The sequence below is a fragment of the Cicer arietinum genome, chromosome 1, assembly GCF_000331145.2.
Source record: "Cicer arietinum cultivar CDC Frontier isolate Library 1 chromosome 1, Cicar.CDCFrontier_v2.0, whole genome shotgun sequence".
Classification (NCBI taxonomy): Eukaryota; Viridiplantae; Streptophyta; class Magnoliopsida; order Fabales; family Fabaceae; genus Cicer; species Cicer arietinum.
The window spans coordinates 52935577-52961863 of record NC_021160.2 but is presented as its reverse complement, the minus strand read 5'-3'; the positions used below and the strand labels follow the sequence as shown (position 1 = coordinate 52961863).

Below are 26287 nucleotides of genomic sequence, written 5' to 3'. Positions count from 1 at the left end.
GAAAAGTAAAATGAATAATGCATGCAATAAATAAAGCCCTTCTGGCCGGATCAACAGGCCTTTAATTTGCATGCTCGATTATAGAAAACGATTATGATTGGAGGTGACGGGCCATACAAGATACATCAAAGCAAATATCAATTGCCTCTAAGAAAATACGTGAACAAGAACTGTATGGCAAAGACAGTTACCGTGCATCATGGATTCATTACCTCGGTTCTCGAGTCCCGCATCATATTGATAGCAGCAACCTCAACTATGTTGGCTAGCTCCGCACCAACCATTCCATCGCTCATACTAGCAACAATTTCATAGTCCACATCTTCAGCCATTGGCTTTTTACGAGCATGGACCTATCACAGTAACCAGAAAAAATTGAATATACGACATACCACATTTAAGCCAAATCCACATCTAATAAAACTTTCCGGTTCACAAAACAAATCTGAATCCTAAAGCTAACGTATGCAAAATATGATAGAATGCTACCTTTAGAATTTCAATGCGGCCAATGAAACCAGGTTTGGGGATATATATTTTCCGATCAAACCGGCCAGGTCTTACAAGGGCTGGATCCAGAATGTCCGGTCGATTTGTGGAGGCAATAGTGATCACCTCCCCTCTTCCTTCAAATCCATCTAAGCACACCAGGAGCTGGACCATTCACCCAATAGGAAACATCAACCAAAATATAAACAAACTTTCCTTATAAAAAGCAATTGGAAAGTTCAATATGTCAGGATTAACCTGATTAAGAGTAGCATCGCGTTCCTGTCCACCTGAACCTTTAATCAAGCCACGCTTCCTTCCAACAGCATCGAGCTCATCAATGAAGACAACAGAGGGAGCCTGAAAAGTATAATATAAAACGTTTGTCAATTAAATGCAAGCATTGAAGCCAGTGAAGTAGGTAAATTCCAAGTGATGATTAGAAAATGTAGTATGATCAAAACGATAGGGCACCAATCAGCTTGAAGCAAATAAAATTAGGAATAACAGAATGTGGAGGGTATAGATGCTAATTTAAAAAAGAAAGTCATTTGTGGAAATAGGTTGCAAGAACCAAACTCTTATAATTTGGCTTTAAACAAATAATAAAAAATGTGTGAGTGCGATGGAAAAGCTAAAAAGATACACACATTATCTTTGGCTTCTTGGTAAAGTGATCGAACACGAGAAGCCCCAACACCAACGTATATTTCCACAAACTGTGAAGCAGAAATAGAGAAGAAATTAACCCCTGCCTCACCAGCCACAGCTTTTGCCAGCAATGTCTTTCCCACACCAGGAGGCCCACAAAGAAGTATGCCACCTGATTAAGTGACCAATTTAACCATCATTTAGTCAAGTTTAAAGCACTACAATATTGAATGTTTCTTCCTTTCTTTCTTTTTTTCTGCTAGACAAATGAAAAACTGTGAAACTAAAAAAAAGATAATCAAATATTTCTGCAAGCACCACACTGCCAAAACGTTAGAAATGGTAAACGACAATTGTTCTATATAATTTCATAAAAACAAGCTTTCTCTAAGGCTAAAGTAGTTTAAGTTATTCTGTCAAACGGTTACCAAAGAGTTAAGGTAAATGAGACCTGGGATTTTCACTCCTCTCCTTCGGTACATCTCTCCATGAGTGAAGAACTTGACAATCTCCTCAAGTTCAAGGCGTATTTTACCAAGGCCAGCCACATCAGTAAACTTCACATCCACACCTCTCTCAAGATACTGAGGAAGCCTTCTATTCTGCGCTCTTCGAACTCGTGCCCCCGATTTCATAAACTCCTTTGTCATTTTCAAATAAGGATTGTCCTCTCCTTTCCCCGCCTCACTCTCATCATCATCAGCACCAGCTTCAGTCCACCCCGTCTCGGCCTCCAACTCCTTCATCTTCTTCCTCTCCTCCGCATCGGCTTTCTGAATCTTAACCCTATCTTCATAATCCTTTTTCTGCTTCTTATAACTAAACACCACAGTCCTATAAAAAATTAAGAAAAAAACCACTCCAAGTGCATTAACCACATTTCTGTCCTTCGACATTCGATACCAAAGATTAGCACCTATAAATGAACTACTCTTTGCTTTAAGCATCCTTTGCCCATACTCTGTCCTCCTTATCTGTCTCCTTTCCCTGTCCTCCTCTCTCTTCTTATTCCTTACATTCCTCTCCACCATCTCCCTCTCCTGCCCTTTCTTCATCACTTCCTCTTTCTTCTGCCTCAGCAACTCCATCCTAGCTTGCCTCAACTCCAAAGCCTTCTTCGATGGTTTCTTCGGCATTAATCTATTTAAAAAGGAAACCAAAGGCTTGTGAAATGGAAGAGACAACCAAATCTTAGACAACAAAGGAAGTGGCATCTCTGGAGTCTTAATGGGTGGTGAGTATGCATTCACACAAAAAGAATCAACCTTTAATTCATCCCATGAACCCCAAAACTTGCCATCGCTTTCGATAGATGGCAACACTGTTCTCAACACTCTAGAATCTTCCAAAACAACCAAAACAGGAACAGCATGTTCCTTCAAATCAACGGTAGAAGGTTTCACTATGTGTTTGAGTTTCTCTGATTTCAATAATTCAGGGATTTCGGTATAAGGAATGCGTTCTGAAACAATGGGAAGTCCTTCGGTCCATGATTTCAGCTCCTCCAAAGTTAGAGCTTCGACCTTTTTGGGTGCTCGTTTTTTTCCCTTGACGGTGGTGACGGCGGTGGCGGATTGGGGAAGTGAAGCGGAGATAATTGTGAGGGTTACGGAGAGATTGAGGAAATTGAGGTTGTTGTTATTGGGGGTTTTGTCTTTTTCATCATTGTCGGGTTCTGGAGTTTGAATTCGCGACGAGATTGAACGGAATTTGGAGGGTTTAGGAAACTTTTTGAATTTAGGGTTTAAGAATTGTGATGAAGATGGTGAAGGGGGAAAATGAATGAGGCAATGAGAAGCCATAGAAATAAAAGTGTTGAGTTTTATGAGCAAAAAAAAAATGATAATATTAAGGTTTGATCATGTCATGTATGTGATGTTAGGTGAATACATTGCCATTGATGATGATGAAGATGAAGATTAGAGAGCAATTTAATGAACATGGAGCTGAAGAAGGAAACTAGTTCAGAGTTGAATAAACTGGGAAGAGTGCACTCTGTGTGGATAACTGTATTTTTCCTATTTGTTATGTTGCATTAATTAACATTTCAGCTATAACTGAACTCAATCCATGGAAAGTGAACAAATTTATTGTAATATAAGAAATAATATGGACTTAAATGCTTTCAAAAAATTATGGGAGTAAATTATTTTTTTATCTTTTGATACTTCTTCTATTGTGTCACCAAATATTTTATTTTATTTTGTATCTTACATTCTTACTCTAATTGACCCATTGTATATTGAAACATTGCTTATTCCCTAATTAGAGTGTTGTGCTTGGTAGAATTGTAAATGTTTGTTATTCGAATATTGAGCTTGACATGTAGCTCATCCAGTTACAAAGCGCAATTGGAGCACCTTTCAGAGAGTAAGATTTCAAATTTATCAAATAATTGGTATTTGTTTATTAAATTATCTAGTATAATATAATATGTTTGAATTAATTTTATAAGTATTTAGGTCTACACCAAGAAAATAAATCATTTAAAGCAAAAGACTGTGAATGACGTTGTCTTTGTTATGGTAAATTCAAGAATAAATAAGAAGAAGCAAATTAGGAAAACAAATGATTATGACAATAATGATTTTTCGTCGGATGATGATTGGATTGCGGGTAATGTGAAAGTGAAAGATAATTCTATTTTGAATGCTCAAATTGAAGTTGGAGAAGATGTTAATGGTGTTATTAGACTAGTACTGCATTAGGAAATGATGTAGAACTAAAATGAATTATATTGGTTGTAACTATGTAAAATCGCATTATTTGTTTTTTTTCAAATTTGAAAAATTTATGTTATTGATTTCTATTTGAATTTATGTTGAGTTTTATATATGTTGATTTCTCTTTCATGATTTTGAATTTGATTATGATTTTAGAGTTTATGATACTACTTGCTCAAGAAAAGTATTATATCTCTTCATAAAAATTAAAAAAAGAGACATAGAATATTGCAATCATGAAATAAAATTACATCCAAGAATATTTAAAGATTAATATATTATTTTAAATAATTTACTATTTTGCCATTAGAATAACTAATTATTAGTAAAGAGAGTGAGTACTCCAATTGACCAACACAACATATGATCTTTCGTAGATCAATGTTTAAAAATCATTCGAAACTCCAATAATAATCAACGACAATCCTCTTAAATAGAAGTTAATAGTTGTGATTATATTTATGTTTCATAGAGTGACCTAATTAATATTGGTTCAACAAATTCAACTTGAATGACACTTAGTTTTCTCTTATTTTTATCAAACAAGTATCAATCAAATTATTATCTCACCCTTAAGAATGGAAAAAACCATAAACTTCTAGTTTCATGAGACATCGTCTACCTTCATTCTTTCATTGGAATTCTGAACAATTTTCAATTATTAGTCCATGGTAGCCCTCTTATCAAAATGGTTCATCTTCAAAATTTCCGTTAGTGACTTCCAAATACAAATAACCTGTTCATCCTTTCAAGTTTTAAGGCCACATAAGTTTTTCTGATATGAGATGAACAAAAACAACAATGTAAGTGAGATAAACTACATGAATCAAACAAATCAACTTTAGACTCATTTATGTCCGTATATTATAATCCCATCTCTCATAACATTTGGCCAGCAAATGCGGATCATAGCCACTCATAACATCGCAATGCTAAGATGCCATAAAATCCGACCAAAAGAGTAAATATTCCAACTCAAATCCAATGAACAAAACACAGCAAACCCTCTTCAGAGGGTATGAATAACTGAGTAAAATATTGCTTATAATAAAACAGAATGAATGATATAGTTTGATTCACCAGAACAGCTAATCTAGACTCCAAACATCAAATCCATGATCTTGGACGCCAATGATTTTGTTGGGGAAGCAATGGTACCACCAGTCTGCCTTGTAGTTGAGCTTCCATTTTGCGGATAATATGGTCGAGAAAGAGCTTTTGATGTGCTTGCTTCTGAGTTTCTACCAGAGGGTAGAGGTAAGGGCATAAATCCTTGATTGTTAAGCCTTTCGTTCAAAGCTTGACGTTGCATGGGATCCAAGGGTTTCACGCCAACAATTAGGACCCCATTAATTTGCATACCGTTCTTGTTAAGAGCTTTTTGTGCACCAGATCGATTCTGCATCACCAATAAATTTATTTATTTAGGAGTGCATAGGCTAACATCAAGGTCGTTAAACAGTTACTAAAAAATCACTTTCATAATAGCAACCCATGGAAAGAGAAAAATATTAAAAATAAACATTTAGAATATTGATTAAGACTATGACAACAATGTCTAAATTGCTGTATGGATGGTGAATGGTCTTGGATTGGCATACAAGATACGACAATTTCTTTAGAAAGAAAAGTTTAACCATAGTGTTCATTCAAGCTAAAGGAAGATTGCAAACCTGATACAAAATGTGCATCCAGTTAGCATCTCTAGGACCAGGAACATGTTTCAAAATTTCACCACATTTTTCAAACTCCCTTAAAACCAAATTAGTGTCACAAGGAGAAAATCTGCACAGAAAGAGAGCTTTTTTCAGAAGCATGTACATTTGTATTATAATATAAAATCACATATGCTTTAGAAATGGGCAAATAATCTACTAAATTGGTGAGGAATCTGTCAGCACAGTCAATTATCTATACCTAAGGTTTACAATCTTTTATTTTGTGAAATTACATAAATAAGAAAACAAACTATATCACAGCTAAACAAATAAAAATGATATAAAGTAACTACTTAATAGATTATATCCTCCCTAAAAAGGAGTGAATACCTTCCAACATATACATAATATAATGTCTGACATTTATAGTTTATTGGTTTCACATCTCAAATGTAGCTACAAAAAGTTCAATAGGCCTAATCAAAGTTATTCAATAGCATATTCTCCAAGCTTCATAAAATTATACATTAAAAAAAAAACTGACCTTCAGAAACAATACACACTGATTGTCAGTTAGGCAAGAAAAATTGGTATATTGATAAATCATTCCACAGTCGTTAATAGGGAACTTGTACTTTGTAGCAAAAGGTGTCAAACAGCTTTAAAAGATGACGTAAATAATCCTCTCCAGAAAAGTCTAATATTTTTTTTTCAAAACCATTTAACGGCCTACGTAGTTACAACCAGCTGTGATTTTGGCCACAATAGCAGGCAGCAGAGCAAACCGCTACACTGCAGTCATGTCATTCTATGAAATTGGCATCTGTCCACTTCAAAACACATTTCATTCTAATCCCCTCCATTCCATCTCATTCCACCAATCCAAACATAGCTGTAGGCATTATTGACCACTTATCATTAGGAAACTCATAGTTCATTTTTTTATTTGCCAATTATTTGCTCAAAATAAACATACTGATAAGAACCACTTTTCCCATTGCATGAAACAAGGAATCCAACCCAGAACATACAGAAACAGAAATGAAAAATAATAGCCATTAGGATAGGATAGCTCTTAGAGAAGATAACTTCCTTATTGCCAAAAGGCCCCAATTACTCTTTTGTTTTTGTCTATCCTCACCCTGTCCCTCATTATCCTCTTGATCATTCTCTCAAACAAAACTCAATATTTTATCACTCCTCCTGGCCACATGGGAATTACCAGCAAATATCCTTCTATTTAGCAACCAAACTGTCAAAGTTTTGGTCTGGAAACTGTGACCTACCCTCTTATATGCCTATCATATGCATGGATGGCAACCCATTAGCTGCCTTTCAGATGATTATTCTTGAGACTGATTATACACCCAACTTTGCCAATACATATGTCTCAGTGATTATCAATCAATTCTTAATTTATCAGTGACAACTTGCAAAACTTAGACGATGAGAAGCACAAAACCTCTACTAAATTTAAGTGTTTTGTTGGAACAATAGTATGTGATAAGAATTAAATCAATATGTAATGGCATAGATTTTCATACTAGCCGGTTTTTCCCTATCAATATGTGATTGTGTATGACGTGTCATTCTTACTCAGAAATAACTGAACATTTGATCTCTCTTTCTCACATTTCCTAACAGTCTTTTCAATTTGGAATGAGTTTTATCGTGTGTTATAGGAAACTTGAGTTTGCCCCTAACTGCTAAGAGCAACTTCTTTTTTATTTAGGGGTTAGGAAGTTGAATTTTATAGCATTTTAACTTACTTCATTCACACTTTTTTAAGTTTTTTCTTACTGCAGTAAAATGTACCGTATTTCTAGGACAAATGCTTATAAAATATAAATAGTTTTAAAGTGGAAGGAATTACTATTATTCCTAAGAAACAAACCAAATGTAAATGCTAAAGCGGAGTTAAGACATTACCCATATAATGTAACCCATTCTTCCTCGTTGAGATTCCCTGCAGGCAAGGAATTTCTCTGGACCTCAGGCCTTGCCACTTCTAGTGGTGGAGGAAGAGTAATCAAAGCACCAGGCTGAACCACACCCTCAACTGGGGAACTCCTTCCTTTCTCCTCTTGTTCACCGCCACTCTTTGCAGTTGCCGGTGACCACCAATTCAAACCTGGTGAGCTCTGTTGGTTTTGCTGCACCCCTCTTAAAGCATAAGATGTGCTGGCCTCAGATTTACCTTTCGCTGGAGTCGAAAATTCTCTATTTGGAGTTTGGGTAGGAGTTTTGTTGTCTGACTTAGTCTCAGGTGATATTTGGTAATCCAGTATGCCTGATTCAGGAGAAAAATCCGATCTGTCTTCCAAGGTAAAAACAGGAGGCGGAGGAAGGTCTGAATTACCAAAGTTTTCGCGCCATAGAGAAGAAGTTGCACCTGACTGTCCTGGACTAGGAAACTTTCCCCGGCGGGAAGAAACAGGGGAAGCTAAATCCTGGAAAAATAATGACTGTCTACCAGATCTTGGAGTTCTTTGCACTGTGGTGCTCATATTAATATACTATATATTTCAAGTAATAGAGTTTATATCTGCAAACCAAACCAATAAACAGATGCATTAAAACCAAATTCCCCGAGAAAAGTTGAGCTGATAGAATTCCTCAGTGATGAACAATTAGTAGATTTAACATAGAACAAAACTGACTAAGATTGCAAACTATAAAAGTATTCCATGGAGATGAATACTAATTCATTTCTATTTCATTTTTTGCATCAACCCAAACAAAGGGGAAAAAATGAAAATCAAGTTTTTTGCCACCATTAAAGATCAATTAGATGAGATAAACTATGCAATCAGCAAATTGTTCGACTAATTGATCAACAAACAACAATTTCCATTAAAACTATTAAAATTCTTATGAAGAGGAAGAAGATGTGTATGAGCTAGGTCAAGGTGTGATAAACACATCAAGAAGCATCGATATCACAACAATACAGGAAACTACTCTCACAAATAAATAGTTAAAGTGATTACGTTTTGTGAGGATTTATCACAGAAAACGAAGGATTGTGAATTATTGCAAATCGAGTTTTTGTGATATTCAAACGATGCAGAGTAGAGAGAGGTACCTGGTGGTGATGGTGGCGGATCGTATTGAAGGTCCTGAATAGCTGAACTGAACCGATTGAAATTCTGAATTTGAGGATTTTATGAAATTTTCCCTCCTAAACCCGAAACTTGAAGCAAATAACTCTCTTACAATCGTATTTTTATTTTTATTTTATTTTTTTAAATTACGCTATATCATTTCTAAACCCTAATTCTCCTTTTCTCTCTTCGTTTTTCCTTTTCTTTTTTTATAGATAGATAGATTCCTTTTTCGATACTAGTGAGAACGTTTTACTAACCGTGAGATATTTTACTTTATTTTTATCAGGTAAATTTTTTTTATTCTGTAAAAATGTGGTAAACAAATGTTTTATATTTTTTTTGTGATCAAAAATTTAAATTAGTTGGATTTTAGAAAAATATTTTACATTTTTATATATATAATAATACATCTGTACAACTATAGATAAATTCAATTTTTCGTCAACAAATAAATAAAAATCCAAAAAAAAAAACAACATAAAACCGATGCAATTCATTAAAAAATAAATAGCTAATATAAATTAGAATATGATAAAAAAAATGTTTGAGAATTAGTAAAAAATTAATTGTTTTAATTTAAATTTAATTTTTATATATTAAGTATTTTACATGATTGTTAAATAATGTAGATGATTTTACAAATATTTATAATAAGTATTATTAATAATTTATGTTTTATATGTAAATTAAATTATTGAATTTAAATTATAGATAATCTAATTTTTATGTCTTCTACTAAACTTCGTTCTAAAGTTTAAAAAACAATAACACCTAATTCAAAAATATCTTCACAAGCACAAAAGGATGGAGGAGTAGCCAAGTAGTGATCCGGGTCCTCTCCCTCTTATTACTACACATGTATTGTTATTTCTTTTTTATAAAATGTGTTTATTGTTATATTTTTTTTTATAAATTGTGTTTATAGTTTTTTTTTATTAAATCTGTTTGTTGTTATTACAAACAAATTAATATTATTATATTATATACAATAATAATAATAATAATAATAATAATTTGTTACTTTACGTCTGCTCATTTTTTACTAAGTTATAACTTAAGGTGTATTTAAAAGATTTGTAGTTATGAGTTAAAGGTGCTAATTTGTGGAAATAAGTATTTTTCTTAAAAGTATATAGTTGTTGCGGCTCAAAATACATTTTTATGTATCTTTTTGTGGTTTTTTTAAAATAAGTTATTTTATTATAATTTTTTATTTGTAATTATTTTTTAAGTTGTTATCTTCTTTCATTTTATTTAAATAAGTTTATTTTATATGTATTTAGTTTTTTCATTTATTTAGTCGTCGTCTAAATACAGTGCTTTGTGGCATTTTTTGGTGTTCTCATCCATTTTTTTGTAATGTTGGTTTGGATTACATCGACAAAATATATTTGATTTATTACATATTTTAACCAATAATTTTGACGTCATCAACGTTATAGATTTAAAAGCATAAGTATTCTGAACAATCAAATTTTGTCATATTTATAGACATAGTGTTATTTTGTGCTAAATTGTCATATTATAGATATATATCAATTTATTTTACTGATTTAAATGAATGAATATCATTTTTATTTAATAAAAAGAAATGTTAATTTGTATCAACTAAAAAAAAATAAGTAGATGTATATTAACAACTTAACAAGTCGTTATAAAATTTACTAACATGCACTCCTTAATTTTGTTTAATTGGCATAAATTAATAGACTTTACTGTAAAATTTATTTAACATTTATAATTACAGATTAAATGTTAGAGACACAAAATTTAGCGACCATAGTTTATATTTTTTTTCTCTGATTTATATTTTATTTTTAATATTTATAATAAAGTAATTTATTATAAATTATTTTGACTTTGTATATATTTGTTTGGATCCGTCCCAAATCACGAAGATTTTTAACAATATCTACAATTTAACGGTACATTCCAATCATATCATATTGCACCTCTAGGTTGGCCAAACACTAAAGGGCAAAAAATCCCAGCCACCATAAACTCCACATGCATCTTAAATAGGCATTACCAAAAAATAAATATTGAAAAAATGTGCCAATATTGCACTGCTTTTGGTTTGGTAAGTGGCAACAATGAATCATACACGTATAGATTGCCAAAGACCCAAGAGTGCTATTTGAGATATCTAGACATTTTTAAAATGGATAGTTGCTATTAAGCCCATCAAAAACATTGAAATCAATTAGACAGTTAGATGGACAATCATCTTTAAAATGTTGACTTAGACGTTACACCAATATGTAATGAGAATTGTACCGTGCATCCCTTCACTTTTATCTTTAACTCTCAGTCATATAAAAAAGATCATATTATCCTTAGTTTCATCTATAAAACCCATAAAAAAATCACTTTCATTTTTTCACTCACTTTCTTCGAAACTTTGAAATATTCGAACTTGACCCTACCAAACATTCGAAAGTTTGAAACCTCCGAAACTAAAATTAAGAAAAAACTCGAAAATTTCAAATATTCAAAATGGTTTTTACCCTAGATTTTCGAAAGTTTCTATGATGATGAAACTTTCGAAGTATATTTTTCCCATAAATACTGAAACTTTCGAAAGTTTCATTAAACAAGAAAGTTTCGAAATTCAGAAACTTTCTTTCAAAGAATATGAAACTTTCGAATAAATGAAACTTTTGAAACAACAAATTTCGGAAGTTTGGTCTTCAATGAAACTTCGAAAGTTTGAGAAACGAAAGTTGCAAAATATATATTTTTAATAATAAATAATAATAAATTAATACTAATAAATAGTAATAAATTTCATACCTAAATTCAAAAATAGTAACAAATTTAATTAATAATAATATTATAAATTTATTTTTTAAAATAAATTTTAATTATAAATTGAAACTCTCGAAAGTTTTGAAATTTTCGAAATTGAATTACTTAAAAAATTTGAAAGTTCCGAAATGTGTTTCGAAAATTTGAAAGTTTCGAGCATTACGTTTCGGAAGTTTTAAATTCATCAAAACTTTCGAAAGTTTTGATGTTTTCTGAAAAATTAAATTTCGAAAATTTCAAATTTAACAAAACTTTCCAAAATATCAAAAAAATTAACTTTTTATTATTTCGAAAGTTTATAATTTTCGAAAGTAGGGGTGAGAAATAGAGTGAGAAATAGAGTGACAAATTTTCTTTATTATTTTATACAAAAAAAAAAAGACAAAATGATGTTTATGAAAAAATGGATGGTGAAGAGTGCACGGTACAATTCTCTTATATAATTGTTATATTAAAGACAATGGGCCCAAAGTTCAAACTATTAAGACAAATGTTTTAGGCTAAAAAAAATTAACAAAGGAAAAACACCTCCAAACAAAATATATTATATTATTGTTAACTGTGTTACTTATAATTGTTCATGCTTCCAATTCATAATATGTTACTATTTCTTTTTTTTTTAATAATTTAAAGGATATAAATCAAAACAATCTCCGGGTACATATAAAATATAATTTATTGAATTTTTAAAAATAATAAATATTTTATTTTGACAAAAAACATAAATATTGTCCGTATTAAAATTTACTTTTAAAATATATGTGTAACTAATAAATGTTAATTTATTTTTATAAAACCTTAATTTTATGTTATAATCCCGCATTAAAAAAAACTCATTTAAATGTCCAACTTTATACCTAAATGAGGAAATGTAACACGATGCTGGCCATATAAATGTTAGCAAAGAAGAGACACTTACCACATCTCCATGGATGGAAACCAACATAGAGAGACTCTCCTAACAATATTAGCCATGAAGTTCATGGAAGGGGTGGGGTAGATGAGGGTAGTGCTCTCTTTATGTTTGGGCTATAATGGAGACGGGTTAGAGAAAGAGGAAAGCAAGGTGGCGTGAAAAGAGTAATACTATATTTCGATGAGGACAAAAAAGTGAAATGAGAAAGTGAGTGAAAAGATTTTCTTAAAAAATAAGTGAGATGAAAGTGAATAAAAAGTAAAATGATTTATTAATTGTTTGGTTGAAGTGAAAGTGAAAATAAAGAAAAATTAAAAAATAAAAACAATATATATTTGTTGGTTATGACATGACTAACATTATTATGTTATTATTATAATTTATTTTTTAAGGCTTTTGTTTTAAAAAACCCTTTGAACGCACTTTCTCTCCAAATTGGAGAGAACCACTTTTTGATATGGGATCACTCAACTTTTTTTATCTCACTGTACATAAGAGAACCAAATGGAGGAAGCACAATCTTCCATAAACTTTTCACTCTTGTGTTTTTCCTTCCATTTTCTATTGTTCCAGACAATACATAAATGACTTGGTATAAACAATCTATAAATGTGATTTTAAAATCTTTCATGTTACGATGTAAAAATTCAATCTTTTTGCATATTATCTATATAGTGATACAAGTGTGTGAAATTTAAAAATTACTCAAAACTTCGCAATAATCCACATGTCAAAAATATTATTTCAAAATTCTTCTTGTTCGATTAAGTGAAATAATTGTGTGATTGATATTAGTTCAAAAGAAAAAAGAAAAATTAACATAGTATCTCATAATTTAATCAATATTTATTTGTGTTTGTTTTTATTAATTTTACGTCATCAGAACACCATTTCACTTGTAAAAACAATTATGATTACGGGTCTATTTCAAAAGGGTGGCATCAATCACCACATATTTTGAGTAATTGTCAAATGTATGTATAAAAATTTAAAACTTTAACTCGTACATTTTTCTTCTTACTTTTATTTTTGTTAAAAGGACATTGATTAAATTTTTGTCTCAATCATAATAAGGAGGATGAATTGAGGGATACTCTCAATTATTGTTAAATTTTTAAATAATTTTCAAATACCGAAATGTAAATTAATTATTAATTGATCCAATATATAACCCACTTATAGATATAAATCTTGAGTGAGTTGTTATTTTACACTTCCTAAAGAAAAAAAGTGAATATAAGTTAGCAAATTATAGCTATAATTTTTTTGAAATATGTTTTAATATACTGTTTGTTAATTTACATCAGTTAAAAAATGACTGAGTGCATAAGAGCCACATGCAACTCATACATTAGTTGTTAGAGGCGCCTATAGTGTAAAAACTGCATTGGATTAGACCAAATTAATGGTTTGATTCAGTTTTTAAAAACCATTTTCAAATCAGGTTCAATGTAATTATGAACCGATTTTAAATTGGTTTATAGGACAAAATAAATTAAATCAATTCGAACATTCAAACCAAACCAACTTGAACACTACCTGTTATTTTTAGTTCAATGAAAAAACAAACCAAACCAATGTAAAATAAAGATTATTGGTTCAGGTAATGGATTTTAGTTTTTAAAACCAATAAAAAACAAACCAAACCAACATTGTATATATATACATACATACATCAAAATATGGTTCAATAAGACAACTTTTATTTTTATACAACAATTAGACTCGTCACGCATTAAGTCAAATTTTAAATTCTATCGATGTCCTCACACATACATAGTCGCACTATGCTGCTACAACCTCTCATCCACTCAGGTTCACTAGTATCGACAATATCGTATAATTTTCTTCAGTTATCACCTCGTTCGCCCATAACCCACTCGTTGAAATTGTGTCGCCCACCTCGCTGTTTTGGATTTGTACTTTATTTTTTTTATTTTAGAATTTTATCATTCAAGTGGATTGTTAGTGCCTACTTTGAATTGTTGTTATTTTGCATTGTAATTTAAATTCACATTTAGAATATAGTCAACTAAATTTTGGTTTAATTTGGCCCACTAATGCCTGTTTTGCATTTTAATTTGGGTTGTTATCGCACTATGGTATTTCAAATTTTGTTTTAGGGGATCAAATTATATAATGCAACTGCATATTTTAGTTTAGTCTTTTATATGATTAAATTATAGGTTTGTAGTTATTGTAAATTATATTTTAGATGAATAAATTAAAATGATTGTTGTATTTGTATATTTTTTTTATTCGGCCAAAAAATTAAAATATTAATTGTTTAGTTTTTTTTGAAATCCAATCACCCAAAACTAAACTAACCCGTACATCATCAGTTTAGTTTGGTTCAAATACAATTATAAAAAACAAGTAAAAGAAAACCAAATCAACTGATGCAAATTTAATTGAATTCATTTTTCGTAGAAAATCAAACTGACCCTTACACATACCCCTACTGGTTTATAAATATAAAACAATTTAATATTTTAAACAAGTTTGAAGTTAAAATTAGTTTTGAACAAATTATTGGATAATTTTTTTTAATTATTTTGACAATTTTTTTGAAAAAAATAAATTTTATAAAAAATATTTTAATTGAACTTAAAAAAATAAAATTATTAAAATAATTTTTAAATTAATTTGATTAAGTAATTTGTTTTAATTGAATTAATTTGGTGAAGTGGTTTGAATTAATTTGGTTCGTATCAACGTAATATTATTTTTTTTATTATCTTACTATAATGTTGTTTGATTTATTATTTTATTGAAATTTACAATCTTGTAATCCTTATATATTTGAATTATAGATTTTGACAATGTGAACCATTAAAAATAAATAAATTTATTTGTAGCAGAGAATACCCAGTGTATATTAAATAAAAGGCACATAGATGCGGGTGATAGAGGATTGTACTACTGAAGAAGAGGTAGCCGACACCTCCAACGACATGGTATGTGACCGTACACACCTTAACTTACCGCCTCTCCCATCCCCTCCAATGTCACATGTCTCGTCAGTCAAACTCACTCATCAATGCTGTATCGGTATAATAATAGCATGTACTATGTCCATATGTCATGTCATGCAGAGTATATACGCTTCGTACTCCTCTAGTATACTATATAATATATATACTACATGTGAATCATCACACTGCCATCTTATTTCTCTCTCCTCTCCTCTCCTCTCCTCAATAAATAAAATACTAGTACTATTTTTCTATGTAAAGAATAAACATAAAATATTCAAAATTAAATGCGTATGGTAAAGATTTAAAACGAAGAAGACGCATGCAAAAAGGGTCATCATGGTGTTCTCTATGACCCACTCTAACACGAACCTCTCTTCCCATGCTTTTGTTTTGTGTATTTTAAGACTCTCATCGCATTACTTGCTCCTTCTCCCAATGCCCTCTTGCCATTTTCTTTTTACTATTTTGCCATTGTCTCTACTCATGTCACCATCCTCCATTTTGTTCGCTAATCATCACCCATACTTCGACAATATTATTGCCAACTGTCCCCCTTGCCCTTCAACAGGGACACAAATATCATTTCTTCTTTTTATATATAAGTTGCTGTAATTTTTCTTTTTCATTCAAATTAATAAATTTTATTTGAATTGAGTTATAATTTTAATATTAAATTTGAATTAATCTAATTATAAATGAGTTCAATTAAAAAATATTATTAAATTTAAATATTTAAAAAATAATAAATTATATCAAAATATATAATTCAGTATTTAAAATACTACATACAAAATATAGATGTATTTCAAAAATAACACTTAGATCAATTAAAATAACAATAAAATTTTAAATATAATTCAACAACTGAATTTTAACTATAATTAATCATAAAAAATATATGTTAGATCAATAAGTTGAATTAAAGAATTCAAAATATTAAATTTATAACTCAAATTGAACATTATTAATTTTAATAAATTAATTTTGACTAAATTTAAATTTAAATAAATTAAGTTAAAATAGAAATTAAATTAATTTAGATAATTGAATTTACAAATTTATCCGTAACTATTAAAACTATGTAAACATAGATAGTAATACTTGTTTAATTCTTAATTTAAATAATAAAAGAATAAATTAATACTTATCTTATTTGGATGTTAGATAAACAATAATTTTATCATTTACGCTTTCTCCCACGACAATTTAAAAAAAATTATGTAATAATGACGGACACTAAATGATAAAATTTATAATTTCTTAAAAGAAAATTAACACTTGTTGACATATTATATCCTAATAAAAATAAATAAAATAAGTGTTATAAAACATTATTAGCATTTTCATAGAACAATACTTTTAGCTGAATTCCACTTATTTTCTTGAGCTATTATTTTACTAACTATTAAATATTAAGTTTTAAAATTATGGTTAAAATTAAATGATAGAAATTAAAAATATATTAAACTTTCCGCATCACTTAAAAGTATGTTATACAAGTAAGTACTACACATGACCCACCATGAGACGACCCATCACTTCACACTTAATTTAGACACTTCACACTTGAATACATTTTGGTTCACGAGTTACACTCTACTAGTATAGTAGCTGGCATTTGATCGTTTTTTTATAGAGTTATAATCTGCTAACTATTTTTGTTTAACGCAATCACAACAAAATTAAAATATGAAATTATAAAAATGTTAAATTAAAAAATAAGCAATGAAGCACAAAGAACATGAGAGGGGGGTAATTATGACATTATGCAGGTAATGATAGAGAGAGCGGCGGATCCCGTGGGTATTAGGACGTTCCAAAGCAGAAAATGTCAGAAGAGCAACCGCGCCGCGGGAAAAAGGGTAGTTTGGTCTATTTCCACATGTATGTATATTCCACTTCATTAATAATAATTTTAAAATTTCGAAGGGTGCTCTATTTTGAACCGAAAGCGAAAGAACCAATAGCAAGAAAACGAAAACAAAAACAAAAAAAGTCACTATGAACTTAGAAGAAGAATATGAAGAACCACCAACAACAACACCACCATCACCTAAATACAAAAAGTAAAAGCCTGAACAAGCTCAACTACACATTTCTCTTTCAACTAGGGTTTCCTTTCTTTTTCTTCTTTTCATCAGTTTAATATTAATTCCCAAAAGCAAAAAAAAAAAAAATATGACAGAAAAAAGTTATTAACCATCACTCACTGTGCCAGAGATTCCCTCACAAAAAAAAAATCACTTTTCTCGATCTTATCCCTTCAAAAAATTTCTTCTGCTTATTTCATTTCATTCATAGCTTAAAAATTATGGTGACGAAGATCGGTGAAACGGTGTCGTTTTGGTGGATACTCTGTTCAAACCAGATCGTTGTTATTAAGATGAAGTTTCTCTGATATCGAAGGATTTAATTTCACGTGTTTTCTTGTGTTCATCACTGTCTCTTCTCAAGGAAACAGAGGAAAACACGGTTATTTCATTTTCTTCTCGTTGTTTTCGGTGCAAGTAATAATTATTTTACTTCAAAAAATGGTTTTCATGGTCTTAAAAGAGCATTTGAAATTGAAATCTTTATAGAAATAGAAGGAAGTGAAGTGGTTGGTGAAAGTGTTTGAATTGTGTTAGGGATTTGATTTGGTTTGGTTTAGGAATAGAAATGTCTTGCAAAGATGGTAAAGGAGGATTGGATAATGGAAAATACGTTCGTTATACTCCTGAGCAAGTTGAAGCTCTTGAGAGGCTTTACCATGATTGTCCCAAACCTAGTAGCATTCGTCGCCAGCAACTTATTCGAGAGTGTCCTATTCTCTCTCACATTGAGCCTAAACAAATCAAAGTTTGGTTCCAAAATAGAAGGTATATTGATTAGTTGCCAAATTAGTACATAAATGATTGTTTATTATGATTTTGTATGTGTTGAGTTTTATGATTATGTGTGTGTTATGTAAGAATCACCTTGAGTCACCGTGATTTTACTAAAGCTAGAAGTACGATGGCTCATTGTGATCATGACAAATCTACTGTGATACTAAACACGAGCTTAATGATGTTAATGGCGGTGGTTTGTTTTTGTTGTTAATTTAGATGTAGGGAGAAGCAGAGAAAAGAGGCTTCACGGCTGCAAGCTGTGAATAGGAAACTGACTGCTATGAATAAGCTGCTGATGGAGGAGAATGATAGGTTGCAGAAACAAGTGTCTCATTTGGTGTATGAAAATGGCTACTTTCGCCAACATACTCAAAATGTATTGTATTTTTTTGTTGCTTACTTTAGAAAGTTTTTTAATCAATTATTTCTTAATTTAGAGTATTATTACTAGTTTAGAATTGAGTTAGAATGGTGATTTTTGTGCAGACTACTCTTGCAACCAAAGACACAAGCTGTGATTCAGCGGTGACTAGTGGTCAACGCAGTTTGACAGCTCAGCATCCCCCAAGGGATGCTAGTCCTGCAGGGTTAGTTGGAATATGATTATTGGGTCCCTTTCTGCTATCCTTGTTTGTGAAATTTTGGTTGTGTATGTTTGGCTTTATGAAATCATGTGGCATTTTTTTCTGTAGACTTTTGTCCATTGCAGAGGAAACTTTAGCAGAGTTTCTTTCAAAGGCTACTGGAACTGCTGTTGAGTGGGTCCAAATGCCTGGAATGAAGGTAATTAATCCAATGGCTCTAATGTTTTTTGATCAACTAATTTTATTATTCAATATTTTATTCTCATTGTGATGGGGTACGCCAAATTTTCATCTTTGTACAACCTCACCCCCCAACTTCTGATGGATATCTTTGTTACCAAGGGTTTCACTTCTATTTGTTGTCTACAAGCTTGAACAAACATTTCAGCATCATATATACATTCTCAATAATTTTTGCTTATTTGTGCAGCCTGGTCCGGATTCTATTGGAATCGTTGCAATTTCTCATGGTTGCCCTGGTGTGGCAGCAAGAGCATGTGGCCTAGTGGGTCTAGAACCTACAAGGGTTAGTGCTCTGAATTTATTGTCTTTGTGATAATTGTTTTGTCGATGTTCATGGGTGGCATGATAAACCGTTTTCTTTCCAGGTTGCAGAAATCCTTAAAGATCGGCCCTCGTGGTATCGTGATTGCCGAGCTGTGGATACTCTGAATGTGCTTCCCACAGCAAATGGTGGAACCATAGAACTGCTTTACATGCAGGTAAAGCAACTCAAACTTAGTGCGTATGAATAGTGACTCTGTACCTTAACATACTAAATCTCTTATTTGCATATTTTTTGATGATCAGCTATATGCGCCAACCACATTGGCTCCTGCACGGGACTTATGGTTGTTGCGCTACACATCTGTTTTAGAAGATGGAAGCCTAGTGGTAAGTGAATGTAAAGAACCCTTAATAATTCTATTTGATTTGAAGGTGTAGTTATAAACAGACATCTCTTGCGAGCACATTTGAATAATTTCTTTAATGCTTTCCTGTATCAGATTTGTGAGAGGTCTCTTAAAAATACACAAAATGGTCCAAGCATGCCTCCTGTGCAGCATTTTGTTAGAGCTGAGATGCTTCCCAGTGGGTACATGATAAGACCTTGTGAAGGAGGTGGTTCTATCATCCACATTGTTGATCATATGGATTTGGAGGTACACGAATTCAACTTTATTGCATTGATATTATCATCAGACATCCAACATAAAATAACTTAAGCATGTTTGTATTATTCTTAGCCATGGAGTGTTCCCGAAGTACTGCGTCCACTGTATGAATCATCAACAATGTTGGCTCAGAAGACAACAATGGTGGTATGGACTTTTATATTTGATTATTGATGATGATTTTTTTTTTTTAATTTAAATTTAAACTCTTCGCAATTGGAAAATATTTATCATCTTAGAGAGTGGGACATATATTGAATTAGGGCTTCACCAAAGGCTGTGTTTTCTTCACATTTTTCTCCTTTTCATCCAGGCTCTACGTCACCTAAGGCAGATCTCACATGAAGTTTCTCAGTCTAATGTCACTGGGTGGGGTAGACGACCTGCAGCACTTCGAGCACTTGGCCAGCGATTGAGCAGGTTAATATATTGAACTTGAGGAATAATTTTTTGTTGAAATTCATTGCATCTAAATTCGAAATCTTACTTATATTTCCTGGCAGGGGTTTCAATGAGGCACTCAATGGGTTTACTGATGAGGGATGGTCAATGATTGGCAATGATGGTGCTGATGATGTTACAATTCTAGTGAATTCATCACCTGACAAATTAATGGGTCTGAATCTTTCATTTGCCAATGGATTTCCATCTGTCAGTAATGCAGTCTTATGTGCTAAAGCTTCAATGCTATTACAAGTAAGCATGTTTTCAAATTTCACTGAATTTACATAAAATTCAAGAATATCAAACAAGTATGTATTTTATTGCTATATATGATTTTATATAGAAGATAAAGGTCAAACACCTATTATATTCTTGTTTTTTATTGCATGAGTTGTTAAGCTCATTTTTAGTTGAAAAGTTGATATTAATGACTACCAATTGCCTAGTTAACAAAAACCGATTATATCCAATAGGATTATTGTGTGGGACATATAAGGGCTTGTTTGATCATTTATCGACCTTTCTAATTTGCAATTACTAAACATGTCTTATTTGTTATCCAAGTAATTATTATATTATTTTAGTCTTCTTCCAGTCTTGCTGTCCTCCTCAACAACAGCATGGCCTAGAGACATAGCCAAGTTTAAGTTTTAACAATGCATTTTTGTTTTTGTCATGTGTCATCTCTTTGCCCAGAATGTACCTCCAGCCATTCTACTAAGGTTTCTACGGGAACATAGATCAGAGTGGGCAGACAACAATATGGATGCTTACTCAGCTGCTGCCATCAAAGTTGGTCCTTGTAGTTTATCAGGATCTCGGGTTGGAAATTATGGAGGCCAAGTTATTCTTCCTCTAGCTCACACTATTGAACACGAGGAGGTAAAAATTTGCATCAACCACTCCAAAAAAGATTTGAGTTTTTTTGTTGTGTAGGTTTTAACTGTTTGCTTACCTATTCTAGTTTCTGGAAGTCATTAAATTGGAAGGAATTGCTCATTCTCCCGAAGACACAATAATGCCTAGAGAAGTGTTTCTTTTGCAAGTAAGTTTTTTCCCACTTATGTTGCTTGCTTTATGTTTCTCAGTTCCCACTGTCAGAGATATGGTACTAATGTGATATGCCCGTTTTGCTTGATGTGATTCTGATCAGTTGAATTGAAACAAATTGCATATTCATATATCTCACTAATATAAAACTTCTGTTTATGTAGTTTGATTTATTTGAGGCTCACGTATATGTAGTATGCTTATGTTGCGTTGCCTTGAATTTTTAAAGGTTGCAATGATAGGAAGTTGGACACATATCATAATTCACAGTAGTATGTTGACCTTCTACATTAGTACAAACATTTCTTTAGGTTTTGTGTGATGTAAACTTAATATAATGTTGGCTCACTTGGTCCTGTTGATGCAATGTCATTGAAATTTTCCATATTAGAGAAAATAAAATCACGAGCTCTCCTCTCTGCTTACTTTTTTGTGTGCATGACGTGGAAAAAGGTTTCCATCTTGATTTTTTTTATAGAAATAGTAACTTGCTAAGTTAGGTCAGTTATTATTCAAACTCCTAAGGCTCCCAAAATGAAGCAACTTTTGTTGTTGCCAATTCCCTTTACTTTGGTTTTTATCGAACCATTGGTATACTCTTTATTGATAAAGAAGAAAACATAATGGAGCTCTGTTTTATACACTTACATTAAGCTATAACAATAACTAAAATTTATGGTTATCCTATTTACGATATTTACATGATACGGTACAAGCATAACTATCTTGTTTACATTTTTTGTAATACCCGTGCATGTTAGAGCATATAAATCTTATGCAGTAAACTGGTACATATACAGCTTGCCTGAGGACTCCACAAAGACTTGGTACAAACATGTGCTAATTGATCATTTGAACTGATAAGCTAGTGGTGATGCCTAGATATAATCCACTCTCTGATGAAATGACTATAATGTGCCAAGAATTATTGGATTTGAGGTGATATATGATGCAACTTGGTTATAAAAACAATTGTTATTTGCATAACTTCCCAAAGACAAGCTCTTGAATTAACTCTTAGAGCTAGATGAGCTCACAAGTAGCAGATGTCATGGCTCGATATATAGTTTCTGTACTTGACTTGCAACATCTTTCTGTTTTTACTTTTCTAGGAGATTAGTCCCAATGAATATACATCCCAAACCCATAAGTGATCCCATTTTTAGGGGTGCCTGTCCAATTAGCATTTGCATATCCCACAACTGTGACATGACCCTCTTGTTTCATAGATAGCATGCTGCTTTAATGTATTTCAAGATGTGAATCATGGTATCCCAATGTCTTTCACTAATTGAGTTAAAAAATTGGCTTATTACACTAACAACAGGAGAAATTTAACGTGATAGCGAGATAATTTTGTTTGCTTACTATTTTTCTGTTTCTCTTTAGATTTCAAAGTGGCTGCCCCTAATTTGGTAGAAGCTTGACATTAGGATCTATAGGAGTGTCAACATGTCTAGCATTCATCAAATATGTATCCTCTAGAATGTCCATTGTATACTTACTAGAAATTAAACAATACATGAGTTGTTCCATCTCTATCCCTAAAAATTATCGAAGCTTGTCAAGATCTGTCATCTAAAAATCGTGGCAAGGATGTCGTTTATTTGAGGAATGCCATGATGATCATTGCCTGTAAGGACAATGTCATCAATGTACACAGCCTAGTGAATACATCCAGTGTTGAATGGCGATAAAAGACAAAGTGATCTATCTCACTCTGGGTCAGTACCAAACTAGTAAACAACATTGATAAATATATTAAACAAAGCCTTAGGAGACTATTTAGTCATTTGCTGAATTGATAGACTAGCTCCAAAGATTACGGGAACTGTTTCCATGTGCGACAAACAATGGTGGCACTGTTTGAGCTCTGACCAGGCTTAAACTTTGAGAGTGAGCTGGTCTTAGGGTTGTGACCTAGATCTAGTGGTTGTTGGTCAGAAAATGTCTATTGACGATGTCAGAGGTGCACAACAGCTGCCAGATGAAGGGAAAATTATCGGAGGTAGAGGTCAGAAAGAAAAACGCTAGGTGAAGGAGGTGGAGATTGGAAACCAGAAAGAAAATCAGTTTTTGGGAGTAAAAAAATTACTCTCTCTCTCAATATATATATATATATCAAATACAAGTATCGTCATTATCCTAATTATTATATTATTACATGTTACTGTACAACATTAACTATCCTATTCACATTATTTCCGACACTTCCTTATAGTTCATTTTATTTGTTTTGATAGCTCTGCAGTGGAATGGATGAAAATGCTGTTGGTACCTGTGCTGAACTTATATTTGCTCCAATTGATGCATCCTTTGCTGATGATGCCCCCCTTCTACCTTCTGGATTTCGCATAATTCCTCTTGATTCTGGAAAGGTCGGCCTTAGTCATTGTTTAAGGCAGTATATTTTGTTTGAATTTAGTATACCTTTCCACACGGTTCTCTTAATTATTGCTATATAAATTTTTTCAGGAAGTGGTCAACCCAAATCGCACCCTTGACCTGGCATCTGCCCTTGATATTGGCCCTGCCGGAAACAAAGTTTCAAATGATTATTCTGGAAATTCTGGCTGTATGAGATCGGTGATGACAATAGCCTTTGAATTTGCTTTTGAAAGTCATATGCAAGAGCATGTAGCATCTATGGCACGACAATATGTTCGCAGCATTATATCTTCTGTCCAAAGGGTAGCATTAGCACTTTCTCCTTCTAATTTGAGTTCACAAGCTGGGCTCAGGACACCACTGGGTACTCCTGAAGCTCAAACCCTTGCTCGCTGGATCTGCAACAGTTATAGGTGTGCAAGCTCCTTTCATTTTTCTGGCCATTTGCCTTCACCTTACTGAGACCGAAGCTAGCGTTATGTATGTAGACATGAATCTTATGGTACTGGTTGACATCTTGTGTGATGATGCCTGTTTGGCATGTTGAGTCATTGTTCTTCCAGATTGTGTTAAGAATGAGAAATCAATTTGATATCATGTCAATTGATGAAATTATAAATTATACCCGCATCTAGTGACATTTCCATTTTTTCCTGATAGTTAGCTCTTGTCCTTGTGGAACCAAAGCTTGACATTCTGTTGTTTTTAAGTTTTAACTGCTGACAGTCATTCCTAAACTCTTGCTAGTCCATGTAGCTTCGTTCTAATCTGTTATTAGATATTTCAACAAAGACTGCAATACTTCCATTTAAGTTAATGATGGGTTAGATTAGTTGCATACCCACATTTAGTGAAATTTCTGGTCTTGTAAATATTTTAGTGAGAGTTTGGTACTTCAAACACACAGCTGTTTTCTAACGGTCATTATTTGTAGGTGCTTCTTGGGTGCTGAGCTACTTAAATCTAATAACGAGGGGAGTGAGTCTTTACTCAAGTCCTTGTGGCATCACTCCGATGCAATACTGTGCTGCACTCTAAAGGTGTGCTTAAAATTTATTTCAATTTTGTGGTATATGCGCATATATTTTCATTGTTATATGCTTTCTCTGTATCTAGTGCAACTCAGCCTTCTGATATAAAATAATAATGAAAATATTTACTTACAAAAAGTGGCTGATATTTCTAGTGAAAGGGATCAAAGGATGTTCAACATTATCTGCATTGTATTGAATTGTCTAAATTTTGTTGTCTTTCCTTCTCAAGTTTAAATCCATGTCTAGCCGGTACAGTAGTTATATTTATTGGGATAGCAAGTCAACTAATGATACTTCTGACTATCACACTATTCTCTACTTGTTTGAAAACTCCTTCATGGCACTCTGTTTTCGTAGGCGTTGCCTGTGTTCACTTTCGCAAACCAAGCAGGGCTTGACATGCTGGAGACTACCTTAGTTGCTCTACAGGATATAACGTTGGAGAAAATATTTGATGACCATGGCCGAAAGATTCTGTGCTCGGAGTTTCCCCAAATTGTACAACAGGTCTGCCAATTTATTTGAGTTGAACCAACATTTATTACAGTTACACCAGGCTTGCTATTGAATGGCCTTTGTGGCCATACACATTTTTCTCTATGTAAAACTATGCCGCAGTTGCATGTTTTGCCCCGTGACTCTGAGATAGTCTTCTACTGCTGGATAGGCTGGATGGACTTGTTCCTTTATATTCTGTCTTTCTCCCTGAATTGGGAGTATGCTGAAAATAGAACTAGTAACATTTTCAAGCTTTATTGTGCTATCTATTGATTTCTTTTCATTCCTTTTTGTCAGGGTTTTGCATGTCTTCAAGGGGGTCTTTGTATCTCAAGCATGGGGAGACCTATTTCATATGAAAGAGTTGTGGCTTGGAAGGTGCTGAATGAAGAAGAGAATGCTCACTGTATTTGCTTTATGTTTATGAACTGGTCTTTTGTTTAACATTGTGATTAGAGAAAATAGGATTCAAAGTGTTAAAGAGGAAGCACTCTTATTAAGACATGTTTTGTTGCATGGTGTTTTGCTATATTTGCTGCAAAAACTTGGGTTGCATGTAAAAAACTACTTATAAATTAGCACGTTACTTTTTCCTTACAATTATGCCGTTTTATTTTTGGTACTACGAAATTTGTCACCCTTAAGGGAGATAAGACTTGTTTGTCGCTAGGAAATTATACACTTTGTAATGTAGGAAGGGGGGAAAGAATTCTGGGTGCCCCGGGTCAAATCAATCTCCTTTTTTTGGGCTATACACAATTTATTTATAATATTGAAACAAACTTGGTTCTCAAAAAACTAATGCTATATTTTCTTCTGCAAGAATTGGTAGTTGTGTGGGTGTAATGTGCTACTTCTGTAAGCTTATTCAAGAATGTGGCTAAGGAGGAGGAATCTCTTGCCGATATATCCTC

The 26287-nt window shown here is 32.3% G+C and overlaps 3 protein-coding genes across 3 annotated transcripts in view; 1 reads left to right on the top strand and 2 right to left on the bottom strand.

The window, feature by feature from the left end:
• The window catches only part of LOC101491792 (probable inactive ATP-dependent zinc metalloprotease FTSHI 2, chloroplastic), a 5660-nt gene extending 2453 nt beyond the window's left edge, over nt 1-3207 (bottom strand). The window contains exons 1-5 of the mRNA XM_004486715.4: nt 1592-3207; nt 1140-1312; nt 748-849; nt 490-654; nt 213-353 (exon numbers count right to left, since the gene is read on the bottom strand). Of these exons, the coding sequence (XP_004486772.1) occupies nt 213-353; nt 490-654; nt 748-849; nt 1140-1312; nt 1592-2942 (1932 nt within the window). The 5' untranslated portion in view covers nt 2943-3207. The remainder of the gene's footprint in view (nt 1-212; nt 354-489; nt 655-747; nt 850-1139; nt 1313-1591) is intronic.
• Nucleotides 3208-4685: 1478 nt separating this feature from the next.
• LOC101492795 (nuclear pore complex protein NUP35) lies at nt 4686-8809 on the bottom strand. Its single transcript, XM_004486718.4, has 4 exons — nt 8607-8809; nt 7451-8066; nt 5537-5648; nt 4686-5262 (listed from the first exon to the last, which is right to left on the bottom strand). The coding sequence occupies exons 2-4, from the start codon at nt 8026-8028 to the stop codon at nt 4957-4959; spliced, it is 996 nt and encodes a 331-aa protein (XP_004486775.1). The 5' UTR covers nt 8029-8066; nt 8607-8809; the 3' UTR covers nt 4686-4956.
• An 8452-nt stretch (nt 8810-17261) lies between these two features.
• LOC101493124 (homeobox-leucine zipper protein ATHB-15) lies at nt 17262-25973 on the top strand. The gene is given in 19 exon segments (XM_004486719.4): nt 17262-18188; nt 18417-18576; nt 18687-18787; nt 18893-18983; nt 19215-19310; nt 19393-19506; nt 19595-19678; nt 19792-19947; nt 20032-20106; nt 20273-20379; nt 20463-20655; nt 21100-21285; nt 21368-21448; nt 23697-23831; nt 23929-24254; nt 24776-24881; nt 25233-25382; nt 25671-25779; nt 25782-25973. Coding segments are annotated over 19 exon segments (2514 nt in total). The 5' UTR covers nt 17262-17988; the 3' UTR covers nt 25826-25973.
• Nucleotides 25974-26287: the final 314 nt, after the last annotated feature.

Bases quoted from the DNA above. Each gene is read 5' to 3' on its own strand.
- LOC101492795 (XM_004486718.4), bottom strand. From the start codon at position 8,028: ATGAGCACCACAGTGCAAAGAACTCCAAGATCTGGTAGACAGTCATTA. The intron at 5,649-7,450 runs GTAATGTCTTAA...CTTTCTGTGCAG, and splicing joins GAATGGGTTACATTATATGG to ATTTTCTCCTTGTGACACTA. The intron at 5,263-5,536 runs GTTTGCAATCTT...TTGGTGATGCAG, and splicing joins GGATGCACATTTTGTATCAG to AATCGATCTGGTGCACAAAA.